At 40.9% G+C, this 16,161-nt stretch overlaps 1 protein-coding gene across 1 annotated transcript in view; it reads right to left on the reverse strand.

The window, feature by feature from the left end:
* LOC109905924 (transcription factor COE1-A) overlaps positions 1-11,095 on the reverse strand; it is a 116,240-nt gene extending 105,145 nt beyond the window's left edge. Inside the window, exons 1-5 of the mRNA XM_031791349.1 lie at positions 10,150-11,095; positions 9,256-9,412; positions 8,177-8,240; positions 4,738-4,793; positions 4,365-4,438 (exon numbers count right to left, since the gene is read on the reverse strand). Of these exons, the coding sequence (XP_031647209.1) occupies positions 4,365-4,438; positions 4,738-4,793; positions 8,177-8,240; positions 9,256-9,412; positions 10,150-10,283 (485 nt within the window). The 5' untranslated portion in view covers positions 10,284-11,095. The remainder of the gene's footprint in view (positions 1-4,364; positions 4,439-4,737; positions 4,794-8,176; positions 8,241-9,255; positions 9,413-10,149) is intronic.
* Positions 11,096-16,161: the final 5,066 nt, after the last annotated feature.

A 16,161-nucleotide genomic window follows, 5' to 3' on the forward strand; every position in this document is an offset into this window, starting at 1 on the left:
AAAGGGTACTGACAAACTGAATTTAGCATTCAGTTTAAGATTGACGGATTTAATTGTAATTGTTACTGAATCAATTACAAACTTTGGCTGTGGGAAGAGTGGGACATTTGGTATGTTATTGTCCCGAGAACGAGCGTGCAGACCCCGGGAAGCAGCTCTAGCGTTGGTGCAGCTAATGCACCACCGCGAAGGGATGAACATGCTAAGGGTTCAGGGGAAGGGAGAAGGTGGGCAGATGTGGTTGGAAAAGTAGGAAAGGAGAGTGGTGTGGCTACAGGGGCTTTTACGGTGGATCAGAGCAAAGAGGGAGGGGAAACAGCCGGTGAGACTTGGGAAACAGCCGGTGAGACTGGGGAAACAGCCGGTGAGACTGGGGAAACAGCCGGTGAGACTGGGGAAACAGCCGGTGAGACTGGGGAAACAGCCGGTGAGACTGGGGATACAGCCAGTGAGACTGGGGAAACAGCCGGTGAGACTGGGGATACAGCCAGTGAGACTGGGGAAACAGACGGTGAGACTGGGGAAACAGACAGTGAGACTGGGGAAACAGACAGTGAGACTGGGGATACAGCCAGTGAGACTGGGGCAACAGACGGTGAGACTGGGGAAACAGCTGGTGAGACTGGGGAAACAGACGGTGAGACTGGGGAAACAGACGGTGAGACTGGGGATACAACCAGTGAGACTGGGGAAACAGACGGTGAGACTGGGAATACAGCCAGTGAGACTGGGGAAACAGATGGTGAGACTAGGGAAACAGACGGTGAGACTGGGGAAACAGACGGTGAGACTGGGGATACAGCCAGTGAGACTGGGGAAACAGACGGTGAGACTGGGGAAACAGACGGTGAGACTGGGGAAACAGACGGTGAGACTGGGGAAACAGCCAGTGAGACTGGGGAAACAGCCGGTGAGACTGGGGAGACTGGTGCTATTTCCCTCGGAAGGATAGCGAGAGTGAGTCATCTGACGCATCACAACAAAATAGCGAGAGAAATGGGGTGGAAGAGAGGTATGGGATTGACAAGGTACGTCAATTTCAGAAATTGACAAAAGAGAAGAAATATATGCAGGATTATGTAACAGATGTTTTTCCTGAAAGTGATTTGTTTATTGAATATGCAAAGGTTCTGATGTCAAAAATAACGCGGGGAGGTTTGACAAGCCCTGAAATCGCTAGACTGAAGAAAGTTGTCACGAGAGTAACATGTGATTTAAATTCTAAAGGAATTTAAAGAGTTCAGTCGTAGCCTTAAATCTGTAAAGTGATGTGTTTTCTGTCTCTTACTCTGTATTTGTATTTTGTTTGTGATATTGAAAATGAAGTTGTGGCAACAGGAGTGGGGGGGGGGGGGCAGTGGTGTGTAGTTCTCAAAAGGGTTTTTCACTTTGTCATATAAGGTTGAAGAGGTAGTTGAGCATTAGAGCGAGGTATGAAAACATCACTATGTGTTTATTAAATGTATTTGCCCCAGGATGGTAGTTGAGAGTGTATGTTTTTTAGAGACATTATCAAATACCATTGAGAAATGTAACACGGAGGCTTATTTATTTCTTGCTGGGGATTTTAACTGCACAGTCAGTGATTTAGATAGAAACCACAAAGAACCTCATATAGCCTCAAGGACTTTTTAAAAATGCCTTACTGTAACACATGAACTGTGTGATATTTGACGTAGCCAACATTGAGGCCCATGTGAGAGAGCACACCATCTCTCTGGCCAGGTAAAATAGGTTTTATTGTTTTGAGCATCAATCCCAGGTCTGTAAATCAAGTGTGATAACCCCAGTGGGATTTTCTGATCATTGTTTAATAACAGAGGTCATTAACGTTGTAAAACCCAAAGGCGCATACTAGCATTTTAATATAATGTTATTGAGTGATGCTCACTTCAGGAAATGCTTTAGTTTTTTCTGGGAGAGGTGGAGAGGTTTCTGGGAGAGGTGGAGAGGAGAGGTGGAGAGAAGGAGGGGAGAGGTGGAGGGGTTTCTGGTGGAGAGATTTCTGGGAGAGGTGGAGAGGAGATGTGGAGAGGTTTCTGGTAGAGGTGGAGAGGTTTCTGGGAGATGTGGAGGGATTTCTGGGAGAGGTGGAGGGGAGAGGTGGAGGTGTTTCTGGTGGAGGTTGAGAGGTGGAGGGGAGTGTATTTATCCCATGTCTCTCTGTGCCAGTTCGTCTTGTATGTTTCCAAGTCAACCAGCGGTTTTCTCGTTCTCCTGCTTTTTGCATTCTCCTTATTCTAGTCCTCCTGGTTTTGACCCTTGCCTGTTTCTGGACTTTCAGACCATTCTGCCTGCCTTGACCACGAGTCTGTCTGCCACTCTATACCTCCTGGACTCTGATCTGGTTTTGACCTTTTTGCCTGTCCATGACCATTCTCTTGCCCCTTTGGATTAATAAACATTGTAAGACTCCAACCATTTGCATCTGGGTCTCGCCTTGTGCCTTGATAGATGTAATTTTATTCTGAGCAGGAAACATAAAATAGATACTGGATATGGACAGGATGTAAGATGTGTTTTTAAAGGATTAGTCAAATCTAGAATGAAAGTGAATTTTGAGTCCTTCTCAGCTGTAAAAGATTGTTGTTGAGGAGAAGTGGGTTTATGAAGGAGCGGTTTGTTTTGTGAAAGAGAGAAAACTATTTTTTGTTGATGAAATTAGTTCATGTATATATATATATATGCTTTTTAATTTAATTTAACAGATTTTTATTTAGGAATGACACATTTGTTGTTACATTTCTGAAAAGGCACAGTGTGCCATTATTTGTGTTAATAATTAAGAATGAAATAAAGGTTTTATAAAAACTCAACTCTCTCTCTATACACTAGATGACCAAAAGTATGTGGTCACCTGCTTGTCAAACAACTCATTCCAAAATCATGGGTATTAATATGGAGTTGAAGTTGGTCCCCCATTTGCTGCTATAAACGCCTCCACTCATCTGGGAAGGCTTTCCACTAGATGTTGGAACATTGCTGCGGGGACTTGCTTCCATTCAGTCACAAGAGCATTAGTGAAGTCAAGCACTGATGTTGGGGAATGAGGCCTGGCTCACAGTCATCATTCCAACTTATCGATGGGGTTGAGGTCAGGCCTCTGTGTAGGCCAATCAAGTTCTTCTACACCGATCTCAACAAACCATTTCTGTATGGATCTAATTTTGTGCACAGGGGCATTGTTATGCTGAAACAGGAAAGGGCCTTTCCCAAACTGTTGCCACAAAGTTGGAAGTACAGAATTGTCTAGAATGTAATTGTATGCTGTAGCGTTAAGATTTCCCTTCACTGGAACTAAGGAACATAGCCCGAAACATTAAAAAAAGTCCCAGACCATTATTCCTCCTCCACTAAACATTACAGCCGGCACTATGCATTCGGGCAGGTAGTGTTCTCCTGGCATCTGCCAAACCCAGATTTGTCCATCGGGCTGCCAGATGGTGAAGCGTGATTCATCACTCCACTGCTTCAGAGTCCATTGACGGTGAGCTTTACACCACTCCAGCCGACGCTTGGCATTCCGCATGCTGATCTTACGCGCTTGAGCACATAGCAGTCCTGTTCTGTGAGCTTGTGTGGTGGTTGAGCCGTTGTTGCTCCTAGGCGTTTCCAATTCGGTCCTGTTCTGTGAGCTTGTGTGGCGGCTGAGCCATTGTTGCTCCTAGGCGTTTCCAATTCGGTCCTGTTCTGTGAGCTTGTATGGCGGCTGAGCCATTGTTGTTCCTACACGTTTCCACTTCGGTCCTGTTCTGTGAGCTTGTGTGACGGCTGAGCCGTTGTTGCACCTAGAAGTTTCTACTTCACAATAACAGCACTAGCAGGGCAGAAATCTGATGCACCGACTCGTTGGAAAGGTGACATCCTATGACGGTGCCAAGTTGAAAGTACCTGAGCTCTTCAGTAAAGCCATTCTATTGCCAATGTTTGTCTATGGAGATTGCATGTCTGTGTGCTTGAAATAGCCGAATCCACTAATTTGAAGAGGTGTCAATATACTTTTGTATACATAGTATATCTCGTTCTCTCTCGCTCCTCTCCTCCTCCCATCCTCTGACTCTCCCTAACCCCAATCTCTCTCTCTCTCTCAGAACTGGGTCATGCTGTGGTCCCAATGTACCTGGGGAGAGTTGCATTTTGGGTAGAGGGGGAGGGGGAAGCAGACTGACGAGCCGTTTCTGAATAAACCGATCATCTGACTGTACCCAGGGGAGAGAAACACACACTGAGAATATATGTTTGCATAATCCCTCTCTCTCTTTCTCTCTCTCTCTCTCTCTCTCTCTCTCTCCCTTTCTTTCTCTCTCTCTTTTTTCCCTGTTTCTTTCGTCTCCCTCTTTCTCTCAACACGTTATCCGTCTTACCTGCACATAATCTCGTGAGTCAGTAGAACCCGACACATCTCAGGGTTCTTATCCTGTCCCTCATAGATGATCGCCTGGAGAGGGAGAGAGGGAGAGAGAGAGAGATGTTTGTTAGTAAAACAGTTTGCCTCGTGGTGATTCTTCTTTACATCCTCACACAAAATGGTTTTCATCTGGTAGCATGAGATATATAACATGTGTGAGCAGTTGGTCTGCCAGACTGTAGTATAGTGCACCATCTGGCCCTTCCAGCACCTCTTCCAATATCGACAGTCCAGTTTCACCTCTCGCCAACTACACTTACAAACACACACACACACACACACACACACACACACACACACACTATCACAATTCATGAAAGAGATGGTACCTGTTTGGTCATGGAATCGATGAGGCGCACGTAAAAGTCCTGTTCTGTCCTGATACCTATAGGCAGAGTGAGATATACCATAAAGAGAGAGAGATATACAGTAAAGAGAGATATATACAGTAAAGAGAGAATGATAGATACAGTAAAGAGAGAGAGAGAGAGATACAGTAAAGAGAGAGAGAGAGATACAGTAAAGAGAGAGAGAGAGAGAGAGAGAGAGAGAGAGAGAGAGAGATACAGTAAAGAGAGAGAGAGAGAGATACAGTAAGAGAGAGAGAGAGATACAGTAAAGAGAGAGAGAGAGAGATACAGTAAAGAGAGAGAGAGAGAGAGAGAGAGAGAGAGAGAGAGAGAGAGAGAGAGAGAGAGAGAGAGATACAGTAAAGAGAGAGAGAGAGATACAGTAAAGAGAGAGAGAGAGAGAGAGAGAGAGAGAGAGAGAGAGAGAGAGAAAGAGAGAGAGAGAGAGAGAGATACAGTAAAGAGAGAGAGAGAGATACAGTAGAGAGAGAGAGAGAGAGAGAGAGAGAGAGATACAGTAAAGAGAGAGAGAGAGATATACAGCAAAGAGAGAGAGAGATACAGTAAAGAGAGAGAGAGATACAGTAAAGAAAGATATACAGTAAAGATCAATATATACAGTAAAGAGAGAGATATACAGTAAAGAGAGAATGATATACAGTAAAGAGAGAGATATACAGTAAAGAGAGAATGATATACAGTAAAGAGAGAGAGAGAGATATACAGTAAAGAGAGAGTGAGAAACAGTAAAGATAAAGCTACAGTAAAGAGAGAGATATACAGTAAAGAGAGAGATATACAGTAACTAGAGAGATATACAGTAAAGAGACAATGATATACAGTAAAGAGAGAGAGAGAAACAGTAAAGATAAAGATATACAGTAAAGATAAATATATACAGTAGAGAGAGCGATATACAGTAAAGAGAGAGATATGCAGTTAAGATAAATATATACAGTAAAGAGAGAGAGATATACAGTAAAGAGAGAATGATATACAGTAAAGAGAGAGAGAGATACAGTAAAGAGAGAGATACAGTAATGAGAGAGATATACAGTAGAGAGATATACCGTAAAGAGAGAGATATACAGTAAAGAGAGAATGATAGATACAGTAAAGAGAGAGAGAGATACAGTAAAGATAAAGATAAACAGTAAAGATAAATATATATACAGTAGAGATAGAGACATACAGTAAAGAGAGATATGCAGTTACGATAAAGATATACAGTAAAGAGAGAATGATATACAGTAAAGAGAGAGAGAGATACAGTAAAGATAAAGATATACAGTAAAGAGAGAATGATATACAGTAATTAGAGAGAGAGATACAGTAAAGATAAAGATATACAGTAAAGAGAGAATAATATACAGTAAAGAGAGAGAGAGAGATACAGTAAAGAGAGAGAGATACAGTAAAGAGAATGATATACAGTAAAGAGAGAGATAGATACAGTAAAGAGAATGATATACAGTAGAGAGAGAGATACCGTAAAGAGAATGATATACAGTAAAGAGAGAGAGATACAGTAAAGAGAATGATATACAGTAAAGAGAGAGAGGTATACAGTAAAGAGAATGATATACAGTAGAGAGAGAGAGATACAGTAAAGAGAATGATATACAGTAAAGAGAGAGATATACCGTAAAGAGAGAGGTATACAGTAAAGAGAATGATATACAGTAGAGAGAGATATACAGTAAAGAGAATGATATACAGTAGAGAGAGAGAGATACAGTAAAGAGAATGATATACAGTAAAGAGAGAGATATACCGTAAAGAGAGAGATATACAGTAAAGAGAGAGATATACCGTAAAGAGAGAGATGTACAGTAAAGAGAGAGATATACAGTAAACAGAATGATATACAGTAAAGAGAGAGATATACCGTAAAGAGTGAGGTATACAGTAAAGAGAATGATATACAGTAGAGAGGGATATACAGTAAAGAGAATGATATACAGTAGAGAGAGAGAGATACAGTAAAGAGAATGATATACAGTAAAGAGAGAGATATACCGTAAAGAGAGAGGTATACAGTAAAGAGAATGATATACAGTAGAGAGAGATATACAGTTAAGAGAATGATACAGTAGAGAGAGAGAGAGATACAGTAAAGAGAATGATATACAGTAAAGAGAGAGATATACAGTAAAGAGAGAGATATACAGTAAAGAGAATGATATACAGTAGAGAGAGATACAGTAAAGAGAATGATATACAGTAAAGAGATATGTACAGTAAAGAGAGAGATGTACAGTAAAGAGAATGATATACAGTAAAGAGATATGTAGAGTAAAGAGAGATGTACAGTAAAGAGAGAGATGTACAGTAAAGAGAATGATATACAGTAAAGAGATATGTATAGTAAAGAGAATGATATACAGTAAAGAGAGAGATGTACAGTAAAGAGAATGATATACAGTAGAGAGAGAGAGATACAGTAAAGAGAATGATATACAGTAGAGAGGGAGATACAGTAAAGAGAGAGGTGTACAGTAAAGAGAATGATATACAGTAAAGGGAGAGATATACAGTAAAGAGAGAGATATACAGTAAAGAGAGAGATATACAGTAAAGAGAGATACAGTAAAGAGAGAGATATACAGTAAAGAGAGAGATACAGTAAAGAGAGAGATATACAGTAAACAGAGAGATACAGTAAAGAGAGAGATATACAGTAAAGAGAGAGATATACAGTAAAGAGAGAGATACAGTAAAGAGAGAGATGTACAGTAAAGAGAGAGATGTTAGAGATACAAATGGAGAGACAAAGATAGTTGGCCTATACACTGAGTATACCAAACATTAGGAAAATCCTTCTTTAAGTCTCCTCCCGTTCATCTACACTGATTGAAGTGGATTTAACAATTGGCATCAATGAGGGATAATAGCTTTCCTCAGGATTGACCATGTCAGTCTATGTCCTGGAAAGATCAGGTGTTCTGAATATTTTGTACTCACTGTATGTACTTTACTTGAATTGAATGCTGTTAGTGTTTGCGATGTGGTCAGAAACATAGACCTAATGGTCATTTCAGTTTCAGATTCAATTCAAATACAATATTCTGGATTTGTTCATGTTAAAACAGACAGAAGGCCATTGTTCACCGAGCCACATACATAAGGTCCAACTATACATGATATAGGCTATTGAATAAACTATTTGTAAAAAGTAGATATTCCAAAATTATAGTATTAATAGGCTAATACTAATACTTACATTAAATTAATGATTTGTATAATAATAACAATCGGTGTTATTTTCATATATCAATAAAACATTTACTGTCATTTTTTTTATCCAATATATTTTATTCAAATCATTTGTGTGTGTGTGTGTGTGTGTGTGTGTGTGTGTGTGTGTGTGTGTGTGTGTGTGTGTGTGTGTGTGTGTGTGTGTGTGTGCTGACCGTACCATTGCTGTATAGGAGCTGTAACCTGTACTGTATCCCATTGTTGGTTTTTTCCCCTGGCGTTTCCTGCCAACACACACTCAGTCAAGTCAAGAAGAGCAAATCCACAACACACACTCAGTCAAGTCACGAAGAGCAAATCCACAACACACACTCAGTCAAGTCAAGAAGAGCAAATCCACAACACACACTCAGTCAAGTCACGAAGAGCAAATCCACAACACACACTCAGTCAAGTCAAGAAGAGCAAATCCACAACACACACTCAGTCAAGTCAAGAAGAGCAAATCCACAACACACACTCAGTCAAGTCAAGAAGAGCAAATCCACAACACACACTCAGTCAAGTCAAGAAGAGCAAATCCACAACACACACTCAGTCACGTCACGAAGAACAAATCCACAACACACACTCAGTCACGTCACGAAGAACAAATCCACATTTAGTACATTTATCTTTAAATGTACTAAAATATATATTTCAATATCAATATCAGAAACTATATAATAACTTTAAAAAACGATATGTCAATAATTTCCAAAAAACGTCCCAAGATAAACAGAACTGATGGGAATGACTTCACTGCCTTAGTGCCATATAAAAGTGAAATAACTATTGGTAGGCTACAGAATTCTGGCTTATAATACTATACTAATACATTATATTGTTTTGAACCAAATACATTAGATGTTAATACTGCAACAATAGCCTACTAGAAGAAAATTGCATGTCTAAAGAGTTGACTGGAGACACTTGCAAACTTGCATAAATAATTCAAAACGGTTAGTGCTGTAATATTGTCAATAGCTATAAATAATGCTACAATTTCGCATTAAAACAATGGAATATGAGCACATGATCGACGCGCCCAGGGATTTGAATAATTAATACAACACAAAGTATCGAACGGCTTGGACTAATATAAGAAAAACTCTAATCCATAGCTATATAAATTATTGTAAGACAACATTTGTATTGCTAATTGTAGTAGTAAATTAAGCAATATATTAATAAGGCTCATGTATGTAAATAAACTGCTGCAGATGTCAAATCAATGTATAATGTTTTAGGAAATCTCACTTTTTCCTTTTCAACAAATCCAACGAAGCTGGTTCTCTCTATCTCCACCGGCTGGCCTTGTCTGTCGTACAGAGCCAGCACAAAGTGGAAGAAGTTGGACTTGCGGAGGTTGGAGGGCGGTTGCTTCTCGAAATGTGCCCGGGCCAGAGCCACGCCGCTGCGGATACAAGTAGCACCAAGCCCCGTTAGCACAACTTTCACATGGATGCCACTGAATTCGCTCACAAATTATGTAAAAAATTTGAAGTAAAAGAGTAAAACACTAAAGTTCTGGTCTCCGAAATCGTCAATATATCTTGATTTTTATTTTACATTTGAACCAATTTTAAAAAATAAATTCAGACTGAAATGTCATATTTGAAGTTATTTGCAAATTTCTGAAAACAGTTCTGGGTCAAAACATATATTTAAAAACTGTCAAAGTATAGCCTTAGCCAATATGAATAGTTTGGATTTGGTCGCTAACGCTACATGAATAGCCTATGCTAGATGGGGGGCCGTTTTGTCGATTGTAATAATCAACCTGTCTCAAAAATAGTGGTTTATTATTGTTTTACTGCGTTATAATTATTGACGTTTCATTATAAATAACTCAGTGCTAATAACTAGGCCCGTGTCTGACATGTTTTTAGTCCTTTGGATATAGTGTTAATTGTGATTGATTTAATAGGCTACTAGCTAATAGGCTACAGAAAACAGAAATACAAACAGTATGTAGGCTATGCTATAGCCTAGCTTCAATCACAGACATAAAGCCTGCATGCAAAAGCTATAATAAAATATCCCTAGTCAATATTAGGCTATACGCCCAGAAAAGAAAACGAGCAGTCCATTGGGAGCGCAATCCTGTCCCTAAACACATGTGGTCCTTCTGGCTAGCCACGTCGGGCTTACCTCTGGGCGGCTGTGCTGACGTCCAGCAGCCCTGCGCCCTGCATCCAGCTCCGAACAGCGTTCATCCCGGCCACCATGGGCTCTTCTTTCATAATACTTCCGCTCCTCTGGATGTTCTCCTGGATCCCAAACATCAAAACTCACGGTTCCTCCTCCCGTCACTCACTATTTCCCTCTCGCCCCCTCTCTTTATCGTTTCCTTTTCCTTCCCCGTGGCTTTTGATCACACAGACGGCGATAGAGATGGTTAGGCGTAATGTTTATCACTTATTTTTAGTTTTCTCTCAGTAACGAGAGAGCGAGAGCAATATGACCGATATGAGGGTCTGCTCGTGGACTGGGAAAAGGAGCTGTCAACATCCAGGGATCAGTGACCTGTGCGTCAACAACTCTTGTGAAGAAGATACGTGTTCCTGGACCATCAGGTGAAAGTGACGAGGGGGAGCCAAGAGGATGAGAAGCGCTGGGTGTCTTCTGGTTCAAGGAGCGCTGCCAGAAGTCATTAAACGTCACTTAAAAAGAAAGAGACAATATTTTAGAGAAGACAAACAGGCATCAACCAATCAAACAAGTGTTCTTTCTTCGTCTAGCCTACTGTTGTTTTTTCTTCTTTCAGAAATCTCTCTAGTTCTCAGATAAAAGGAGCGCGCGAGGAGTAGGAATTAAGGAAGTCCCACAGAAGAGGCAAAACCTCCACCAGGCGATTGATCCGTTCGTTGCTCCTGTCCTTTCGGGAGTGATTTGTGGTATATCGTTATTTTCTTGTCAAAGGAATCACTTCTGAAAGTCTCCGGCAAACCGAATACCGAATACCAGTGAACTCAGCTCGAAGGGAAGCGGGCGTGTCTGGTGAAGTGGAGGGTAACGCCCCCAAACACAGTGCGTGCAGGGTCGTTGATCATCATCTATCGATGGTCCTCAACTCAGCCATGTTGCATCCCCAGCCTAATACGCACACACAGTCCCGCCCCAACCACTTAACCAGAGAGTGTGTGTGTGGGTGCGTGCTCAATGGGCATGCCTTGTGATTTGACATCTCTCTCTCGCTCTCAGACACACACACACACGCACGCTTTTTTTAATGCAATACTGCCATCTATTGTCTCATTCCCAACCAGAGAAGATCACTACCTCTACTTTGTCTATAGACAGATAATCTACTCCTCTCACCATAGCGGGTGAAGTAGGGGTGCTGCACCAGCCACTGATAAATGGAAATACTTTGGCCAAAACCCCCCAAATTTTTCCCTTAAATGTTGTACTTCTGTCTGAACATTTACCTCCTGAGTGGCGCAGCAGTTTAAGGCACTGAATCTCAGTGCAAAGGGTGTCACTACATTCCCTGGTTCAAATCCTGGCTGTATCACATCTGGCTGTTCTTGGGAGTCACATAGGGAGGTGCACAATTGGCACAGCGTAGTTCGGGTTTGGCTGGGGTAGGCTGTCATTGTAAGTAATAATTTGTTCTTAATTGGCTTGCCTAGATAAAGTACAGAAGATCAGTAGCTTCTAGATGACATTTTATCACAAGCACTTCCAGTTGGGAAGACCAAAATGTGGGCATCACGCACGTCACAAATAGAACAGCCTGTTGTGTTGCTGACATGGAAACAATCCAACCTCTAACCCCAGCTCTTTTACTTCAAATGGGAACCCCAGCAATGTCTGCCAGTCCTGACTTGAAATGGGTACTGCCATCTATGGATTATATTTGTATTAATGGTTGTGGCAGTCAGTTTGCCTTCTACAAATTGCTGCATTTTCATCATTGGGTTAGTCAGTGTCACTGGTAGGTTGATTGTGTAGCCTGCTGTAGCCTACACGATATATACAGGGCATTCGGGAAGTATTTACACCCCTTGACTTTTTCTACATTTTGTTACGTTACAGCCTTATTCTAAAATGTGTCAAATTTATTTTTTCCGCCTCATCAATCAACACTCAATACCCCATAATGACAAAGCAAAAACAGATGATTTTTTTTGCAAATTTATTCAAAAGAAAAAAAGGAAATATCACATTTCCATAAGTATTCAGAACCTTTACTCAGTACTTTGTTGAAGTGCCTTTGGCAGCGATTACAGCCTCGAGTTTTCTTGGGTATGACACTAAAAGCTTGGCACACATGTACTTGGGGAGCTTCTCCCATTCTTCTCTGCAGATCCTCTCAAGCTCTGTCAGGTTGGATGGAGAGTGTTGCTGCACAGATATTTCCAGGTCTCTCCAGAGATGTTTGAACTGGTTCAAGTCCGGGCTCTGGCTGGGCCACTCAAGGACATTCAGAGACTGGTCCCGAAGCCACTTCCGTGTTGTCTTGGCTGTGTGCTTAGCGTCGTTGTCCTGTTGGAAGGTAAACCTTCGCCCCAGTCTGAGGTCCTGAGTGCTGTGGAGCAAGATTTCATCAAGGATCTCTTTGTACTTTGCTCTGTTCATCTTTCCCTCGATCCTGAGTAGTCACCCAGTCCCTGCCGCTGCAAAGTATACCCACAGCTTGATGCTGCCACCACCATGCTTCACCACCATGCTTCACCGTCCCAGCTTTTCTCCAGAGGTGACGCTTGTTATTCAGGCCAAAGAGTTCAATCTTGGTTTCATCAGACCAGAAAATATTGTTTCTCATGATCTGAGTCCTTTAGGTGCCTTTTGGCAAAGTCCAAGCAGTCTGTCATATGTCTTTTATAAAGGCTTGATTGGTGGAATGCTGCATAGATGGGTGTCCTTCTGGAAGCTTCTCCCATCTCCACAGAGGAACTCTGGAGCTCTGTCAGAGTGACCATCGGGTTCTTGGTCAATCCCTGATAAATGTTCTTCTTTCCCGATTGCTCAGCTCTAGAAAGAATCTTGGTGGTTCCAAACTTCTTCCATTTAAGAATGATGGAGGCTGCAGAAATTTTTTGGAACCCTTCCCCAATCCTGTGTCTCAACACAATCCTGTCTCAGATCTCTACAGAAAATTCCTTCAACCTCATGGTTGACTGTGGGACCTTACATAGGCAGGTGTGTGCCTTTACAAATGATATATATATTTTAACCTTTATTTAACTAGTCAAGTCAGTTAAGAACAAATTCTTATTTATAATGACAGCCTACCCTGGACAGACACAGAAGATTGGGACTCCTAATCATGTGCAGTCTGGATTCGAACCAGGGACTGTAGTGATGCCTCTTGCACTGAGATGCAGTGCGTTAGAACTCTGCGCCACTCGGGGGCTTCAAATAATGTCCAATCAATTGCATTCACCAAAGGTTGACTCCAATCAAGTTGTAGAAACAACTCAAGGATGATCAATGGAAACAGGATGCACTTGAGCTCTCTTTAGAGTCTCATAGCAAAGGGTCTGAATACTTATGTAAATTAGGTATTTCTGTTTTTAATTTTTTTATGCATTTGCAAACATTTCTTAAAAACCTGTTTTTCGTTTTTTTCATTATGGTATATTGTGTGTACATTGATGAGGAAGAACATGTATTTAAACAATTTTAGTTGTAAAGTATCAAAATGTGGAAAAGTAAAGGGGTCTGAATACTTTCCAAATGCACACCAAACATACACTATTGGCAAGAGTTTTCGTTCGGAAAACATATACCAAATACCAGGGTTTCCGTTAGGAAAACATATATACCAAATACCAGGGTTTCCGTTAGGAAAACATATATACCAAATACCAGGGTTTCCGTTAGGAAAACATATACCAAATACCAGGGTCTACGTTAGGAAAACATATATACCAAATACCAGGGTTTCCGTTAGGAAAACATATATACCAAATACCAGGGTTTCCGTTAGGAAAATTTGGACTGGACAGGGACTGGGAGAAGATTTTAATATCATCAGACATTTGAGAAATGTACCTGTCATCCATTTTCATTTGGTGCGAAACCCATTAGGGCGTCCAACCACGCGACCAGAGCGTCAATAAATTAGGGATATTGGCGAAATGAGTCCCATTTATTCCTTGTGTTTCGATGTGTAGGATATGCAAAACTGTATAGCCTATTGTTCTATTGTTTTTTTCCTTGATTTAAACAACAAATGTCCACCTCACGGCTCAGCTGTCAGAGATATAAGCAGTAAATGCAACACGGCATTGCATGCATAAACCTGTGGGCTTAGGCCACTGTATGATTTAAATATGAATCAAATAAATAGAAACGAAGAGACGCTTAGTTAAAGCCTAGGCCCAGAGTGAGCGCGAGATAGAGATATGCATGCGGCAAGCTATGACACCAACATGCATTTCTTTATGTCAGATGACTACTGCGTCGTCTGCTATACAAATATAGGGGACAGGAGGCTAATTCGTTATTTTTTCGATCAGAATATTTTTAATAAAGATAAGCATTATATTGTTAGATTATAGGAGTAACTCTGGTAGGCCTAAAACATTCTTCCTCACCACAAATTCAACTGTAAGAGTCAGTGGGAGCACTGGAGTGCACTGCCTTCATATCACAGGCCAGCGGTATAATAGGGTAATAGCCACACCACACCAAACTTTCACAACATTTTCAAAACTTTATTAGGGTAATATCAAAGTAAGTCAATCCATTGTTTCTATGGAAAATACAAGCATTTTATAATTTTGTGGCAAACACAACAATACAGTTGTATGAAACAATGAAAATGAAACAAAACACTTGCGAACTGGTTTAAACCTTCACAGAAGTTTGAAAAGGCTGTATTGCAGCAATTACCAATAGAAACTAGTGCCTACCATACCCAACAAATGACAGCAATAGACTCATTACATTTATTTGACAAAAAGGCCTACATATAACCTATCTTAAACTAAATATGGAGCACACAATTAAAGGCCGATCAAACTTAATAACCAACAAAAATGTCTCAACAGAATGAAACGAAACACATTTAGCATATTTAAAGGACTGGTTTAGATTAATAAATAGGCCTACAATACTAATAATGATATACAATAATTATAGAACAAATATTTTACAAATATAATAAACTGCATCCTATCTAAATAGTAAGTTGCACAGAATCCTGCATTTTGCCATACATTTTTTTTTCTGCTAACGTCTTCTATCATATAAATGACGGAGAATTGCAGGAAATGCATTTATAAAAGGCACATTTTCTTCCCCAGATCCGGCAAAAAAAACCTACGTGTGATAAAGGTGTCTCCTCAACTGTATGCCACTACGCAAAGGCGAACATAGATACATGCAATGCTTTATTATAAATGGGCTTTTTTTTTTACCAAAGTGAAAAAAAATGTTGACAACAAATTCTCTTTTAGCCCAATCCCATTTAGCCCAATGTTCCAAACCTAAAGGAGCGAGCCACATGAGCCTGTCAGGAGACTACATTACCCAAGAGTCTTTCCTGGCAGTTGCTGAATATCGTGTTTTAGTGTGACGTTGGTTATGTCGGTCTTGCGATGACTATTACTTGTCTCGGTGACACTTGGAGCAATGTGGAATACACCTGCCAGAGTATGTCATTTAGATTACTATCCATTCTATGCGTCACTAAGACTGCGTTTACTCAAGCAGCCGAAATTTGATCTTATGCCCAATTATTGACAAAAGAGCTGTTCTGCATTAGGCTGCCTGTGTAAATGCAGCCATATAATGAAAATGACTCGATGTGACAATTGAGGTTTTACACATTGTCCAGGGATATCCTGTGGCTCCCCTGGAGAAGGCATGAATGGTTGGTATGACCTCACAGAGGGGGTGGAGTTTGGAACCAGAGCAAGAGCCAAGTGTGACAAAGGGTCAGTAGTACACACTCACAGAACAGGACCTTCTCTCCAGTAGATGTACTAGTAGAGTTGTCCTACACTCACAGGACAGGACCTTCTCTCCCGTAGATGTACTAGTAGAGTTGTCCTACACTCACAGGACAGGACCTTCTCTCCCGTAGATGTACTAGTAGAGTTGTCCTACACTCACAGGACAGGACCTTCTCTCCCGTAGATGTACTAGTAGAGTTGTCCTACACTCACAGGACAGGACCTTCTCTCCCGTAGATGTACTAGTAGAGTT

This window comes from Oncorhynchus kisutch, linkage group LG15, assembly GCF_002021735.2.
Source record: "Oncorhynchus kisutch isolate 150728-3 linkage group LG15, Okis_V2, whole genome shotgun sequence".
Classification (NCBI taxonomy): domain Eukaryota; kingdom Metazoa; phylum Chordata; class Actinopteri; order Salmoniformes; family Salmonidae; genus Oncorhynchus; species Oncorhynchus kisutch.